This window comes from Octodon degus, unplaced genomic scaffold, assembly GCF_000260255.1.
Source record: "Octodon degus isolate 3935 unplaced genomic scaffold, OctDeg1.0 scaffold00117, whole genome shotgun sequence".
Lineage (NCBI taxonomy): Eukaryota > Metazoa > Chordata > Mammalia > Rodentia > Octodontidae > Octodon > Octodon degus.
In genome coordinates, this window is record NW_004524693.1 from 719,371 (window position 1) to 725,217 (window position 5,847).

The window sequence follows — 5,847 nt, forward strand, 5'->3', positions numbered from 1 at the left end:
TAAAAAATAAAAATAAAATACAATAAGAAATCTTTGGAGTTTTAATTTATTTATTTATTTATTTTTGGTAGAGGGCCTCACTAGCAGTTCATACTTGTAGTGATCCACCTGTTTTTAGCCTCCCCAGCAGCTGGGATTACAACCATGCACCACCACTCCCGGACTCTATTGCCTGCTCAGCAGGGCCTGGGGCGGAGTGGTGAGGCCTGTGGTACTGGGGATCGAATCCCAGTCCCTGTGCTTGCCTAAGCAGGTGCTTAGTCCGCTGGGTAGTTTTAAGTAGGAGAATAGCATAATCTGGTTTATATTAAATGCTTCGACTTTTGAAAGGATAAGTTAGAAATAAGCAAAAGTAGATACAAAGGGACCAGTTAGGTTATTGCAGTATTGCCCAGAGAGCACATGGCTTTAAAACAGGGCGATTACAATGGAGAAGAAACAAAAGTGGAAAGAATTAAGATACATTTTGGGTTTTTTTTGGTTTTGTTTTTTTAAAAAATACTTTATTTATTTAATTTTGTGTGTGTGTGGCCAGCTCAGCCCACCAGGGGGCGGGGCTGGCTGGCATGTGGTGCTGGGGGATTGAACCGTGGTCCCTGTGTTTTGCTTAGCTTAGCTTGTTCTAAGTAGGTGCTTTAGACCACTGAGCCATCTCACCAGCCCTTAAGATACATTTTGGAGGTAGTTTCTAGCAGTGCTGTGAAATAGAAATATGGTACGAGCTAAATATGCAATTTTCATTTTTCTAGATGCCTTTATTTACTTTTGAAACAGGGTTTCACTATGCAGTTCAAGCTGGCCTTAAAAAACTCACTTCTAACTCAGGCTGTCAACAAAACTGGGTAATTCTCCAGCTTCACAAGTGCTGGGATTATTGGCGTGCCACACCAGACCCAGCCTTTAGTAGCGTATTTGAGAAAGTAAAAATAAACAGTGAATTGATTTTAATAATACATGTTATTTAACTCAGCATATCAAGATATTATCATTCTAACATGCAGCTAATCCAGAAATTAGTGAAGTATTTTACACTTTTTTAGGGGTAGTAAATATTTGAAATCTGAGGTGTGTTTTATATTTATCATGTTTCAGTTTGGACGGTATGTGTTTCAAGTGTTACATAGCCATATGTGGTTAGAGGCTACCTAATGTACAGTACAGATGCATGGAGTCATTGTGGGGTATGACAGTGCACTTAAGATCTGGATTAATTTACTTAGAAAATTCTTGGATGTCCTTTAGGAGCAAGACACTAACTGCTCTGAGGATTTTTGTTTCTATAGTATGGAAGATTTTTATCCAAATAAAAATCATGGCCCGGACTCTGGAATTGGAAGTGATAATGGAGAGAAACGATTATCTACAACAGAAGTGAGTCTTTTTTATTGATGATGAGTATTTCATTGTATAATTTTATTAGAGCTTTGAAATAGAATCACTTCCATACATTTGACTTTATTTGGTTTGAAACTGTGATCATTGGTATATTTTGTGACTTTAAATGAAAATCAGTACACACTCATTTTTAGGAACCTGATGGTCAACTTTAACACTTCAGACTTTTTGGTTGAAAACTGGTGAAGTCAAGCAGATATTTTATAATGTATTGAATTAATGTTTCTGACACCTTATTTATATGTTGTCCTTCGTCCTTTCAGCCATCAGATGATGATACAATCAGCCTTCACTCTCAGGTATCAGAATCAAACAGAGAACAGGTACCAAGAAATGACAGTCATGCAGTAGGAAGCAAGCCTGATTCTCAGAAAGGTAATTTATGTGGTGCCTCCTGTTTTTATTTCATATAGATAGCCCTTACTAAAATGGGTTTTGAAAAATTATAGTCTTTAACTCTTCTATTGAGAAAAACTTTTATTCTAAGCACTGCAGTGTCAGAGCATTCACTAATCTATTTTTAAAAAAATACTAATTTGTACTTAGACCAAGAGGTATATGATTTCATTGACCCCAACACAGAAGATGTCACTGTTCCTGAACAAGGCGATACACATATGGGACCATTTGTCTCTTTTCTTAAGGTAAATAAAACTGAACAAGTATTTATGACATGTTTTCCTTGATCTTAGACCATAAAATTTAAAATAATAATTTTCTTTTATGGAAGGGAAAAGACAAATGCTCTGAAAAATCTCAGAAAAATGAAGAAGTAAGAAATGAAAAAAGGTAAGCACATATGAATTTTCAAGATGAACTGTTATTTATGAATACTTGAACTATTCCTTATTCTTTTTTTTTTTTACGGAACCCGGGATTGAACTCATCCTTACTTATTCTTGAAAGAGTAAAGTTTTTGTGTTCATTTTGGTTAGGTTTAATTAATTTGCAAATAATTTTTTGTCTGAGTTTTTTATTTAAACCAAAAACCACAGCAAGGATTTAGGTGTAGGATATGCATTGTTTTTCCCTCTGAGGTTTAATAATGATGTCTCCTATTTCATACTGTCTCCTGTACCTTCGTGTATGCTGCTTCTTTTGAGCTCTTTAACAAAGCTGTACGCTAGCTTGTACGGACCGGTGTGAGGAGCTGAGGCCTGCTGTTTCAAGTAGCTGCAACTCAGGTGTTCTCTCTCTCCTTCACCTAATGCACTTTGCATTTTTTCAGACTGCTTTTATGGAAATTTCTCCATATATTATTAAAATAATTGTGATAGGGAAGGTTTTTTAATCCCCTACCTTATGAAATACTGGAATATGACCTACCACAGTGTTTTCAGTTATGCCTTAGGTTGCTGCACAGCTCCAAGAAAGAAGCAAGGAAATGTTGTTGAATACTTGCTGCATACCAGGATCAGTACTGTGTGCCTTCCCGTGTTGCTCATTTAACATTCACTCAAACCCTGCAGGGTTAATATTGACCCCATTCTTAAAAGTGAGGAAAGTGAAGTTCAAAGATTAATGTGTATATATATATGTATTTTTTTTTAGTATTGGGTATTAAATTCAGGACCTTGTGCTTGCCAGGCAAGTGCTTATTCTACTGAGCTTATCTTCCCCAGCCCAAAGATTATATTTTTTATCTGAACCCTCTTAATGTCTGCTAGTACCTAGGACATGAACTAAGCCCTTTCTGACCCCTATGGGTTTTTTTTTCTTTTTTATTAGAGTAAAAATTAGAATTAAAAAATTACAAGTGATACGGAATTTCACTTAACAAAGTAATATGAATTTCACAGTATTTATTGTAATACATAGTGTTGTCTTTCAACCAGTTATTCATATTACCAGATACATATCATATCATCTTCTTAGTGTGAGAACCTGAAAGATAATGCTTAATTTGTTTCATCCCCCCCATAGTTTCTTCTCTTAAGTCATACTTCATTTAAGTGACTTCATTAATAACCCTTCCTTCCTTCCTTCCTTCCTTCCTTCCTTCCTTCCTTCCCTCCCTCCCTCCCTCCCTCCCTCCTTTCTTCCCTCCCTTCCCTCGCGCCCCCACCCCGTTTTGGTGGGGCTACTGGGGATTGAACTTAGAGCCTCAAGCCCACGAGGCAAGCTTTGTACCAGTGAACTACATCATTAACCCATCTTTATAAATTTCATTCTTCTATTATTTTGTCACCTAGTCTAGTAACAAGAGTTGCCTAAATTTGAGTCATCAGTGTCGTGGGAGATGTTATAAAGATATAAAGACTTCTGCTTTGATTGCTTTTTTTACAGTACTGAGGATCAAACCCAGGCTCTCTACCACTGACTATATCCCCAGTCCTTTTAATTTTGATTTTGGGACAGTATCTCACTAAATTGCTCATGCAGAACTTAAACTTCCAGTCCTTTAGCCTCAGCCTCCCAAAATGGTGGAATTATAGGAGTGTGCCACTATGCCCAGCAATATTATCTGTTAAATGAAATTCTTTTTGAGATAAAATAACTAGAGTTTAGAGAATAATTTATTTTAAACTTTCTTTAGATTATAAAAATAACATCTTCATTAGCATTTTTAGCAAATCTAAAAATCTTATTTGAACTTAGTTTTTATTTCTTTAATTTAAACATTTTACATAGATTTTTTAAGGTGAAAATGAACTGAGAGAAGCAATGTGGTTCAATGAAATAAAAATGTTCATAACAGCTTTTATTTATTTATAAAAGTGGGCATTTAGAGCTTTGCAGTCCTTTGTTACACTCCAGGCTAGACTATCTGCATTGTTAAATTAATATGTCCATTATATTATTCCATAACTTTTAAAATGGTTATATGCTTAACCATCACTTGTTAGCCATTAATTATATTAATATGATTAGTATACCACATTTATATTGGGAGTGTAGATGTTTTCCTTAAGTATGTGTTTCTCTTATTGTTTTAAATACAAGAGATTTTAGTTTTCACATGGTGAAGAAAACAAAAATGATTTCTGTTTTCAAAAGCTGACATAAAATAGTCTTTCTTTTTTGGGTAATTGTGTTTGTGTCAACTTTCAGACTCGAGAAAGAACAGTTACTTAGAGAAGAAGAAGATGATGATTTAAAGGAAGTAACTGATTTGAGGAAAATAGCTGCTCAATTACTGAAGCAGGAACAGAAGAACAGGTATTCTTTTCAGTAATAAGATTTGATTGGGCAAGTTTTATAATCATGAAAACAGGTTATTTAAAGGTAATCAAATGAAGTATATGAATTTTCAAGTAAACAATGGGGAAGATCCATTTCAAAAGAGTACTAAAAGACAATAGAAAATAATAAGGAAGTGAAATGTAAAATTACATGTACAGCAAAATATTTGGAGCATTTTTATTTTATTTTATTTTTTTAAAATGTATTTAGTACAGGATCTCACTACACAGGTCAGACTTGTAGTGATCCTCCTGTTTTCAGCCTCCAAAGCGCTGGGGTTACAGGTGCGTGCCACCATGCCCAATCTCAATCCCTGTTTCAGCATGTGCAGTGGGTGGGTTTGGGCCTGGCATAGCCTGCCTAAGCAGGCGCTTTAGTCTGCTGAGCCATCTGGCTGTCTCAAACATACTTTCAAAAATATATAAATGTTTCAAATGAAAATTTATGTCTGTAGTCTGTGAAGTGGACCCAGGGCTTCCCCATGAGCTGTAGGTCCAAATCTTTTTTGTTCTCACTTTTAAGGCAGGGTCTCCATAAATTGCTAAATTGCCCAAATTGAGCTTGAATTTGGAATCCTTCTGACTCAGCCTCCAGATCCCATCACATCGGGCAAATAACGCACTCTTTACGGCTACTTTGTAGGGAAAATCTTGATAATGACAAGTAAGATAAATAGCCAGTAAGCTAAGCATCTTTTTGCACAGCTACAATATGTATATTTTAAAAATCATATTAAGCAATACTGATCTTTATCTCTCGTATATCTAATGAAGCCTCATTCCTAGCTTAACTTTTTGTCAATCTTTTTTGTGATATTTATTTTCTAATCTTTTTCAGTGATTCATTTATAATGGATCTTTAAAAAACATTTGGCTACTTATATAAGACTATAAATGTTTCCTGCCTCCAATATAGCATTTAAAAAAAAAAAAAACAAAACCCTTTTATTAGTATATGTTTGCACAATATAATGAAGACATTCATCGTAGGATGTAGGTGCATGTGCATATTGATTGCCCCATGAGCCTGCTGTGGTTTAAGAGATTGATGAAGCAGGCCCCCACTGTTCCATGGAACTTAAACAACAGCTGAGCTTCTCTCCCCTCTAGCTGGCAGAAGAAGCCATTGGCATTTATTTATTATGGGAAGAGAATGTTGATCTCCCCCCCCCCCCATTGGAAGTTGAACCCAGGTCCTTACACATGGTAGACAAATGCTCAATCACTAAATCACATCTGCAGCCCTGTGACTTGTTTTCAGAGGTTTTTT

General features: G+C 35.6%; 1 protein-coding gene across 2 annotated transcripts in view; it reads left to right on the forward strand.

Moving 5' to 3' along the window:
• The window catches only part of Lrch2 (leucine rich repeats and calponin homology domain containing 2), a 142,201-nt gene that overhangs the window by 58,093 nt on the left and 78,261 nt on the right, over positions 1 to 5,847 (forward strand). For both annotated transcript variants that reach the window (XM_023699879.1, XM_023699880.1), the window contains exons 7-11: positions 1,284 to 1,371; positions 1,659 to 1,770; positions 1,942 to 2,039; positions 2,126 to 2,184; positions 4,447 to 4,554. In XM_023699879.1, coding sequence (XP_023555647.1) covers positions 1,284 to 1,371; positions 1,659 to 1,770; positions 1,942 to 2,039; positions 2,126 to 2,184; positions 4,447 to 4,554 — 465 coding nt within the window. The remainder of the gene's footprint in view (positions 1 to 1,283; positions 1,372 to 1,658; positions 1,771 to 1,941; positions 2,040 to 2,125; positions 2,185 to 4,446; positions 4,555 to 5,847) is intronic.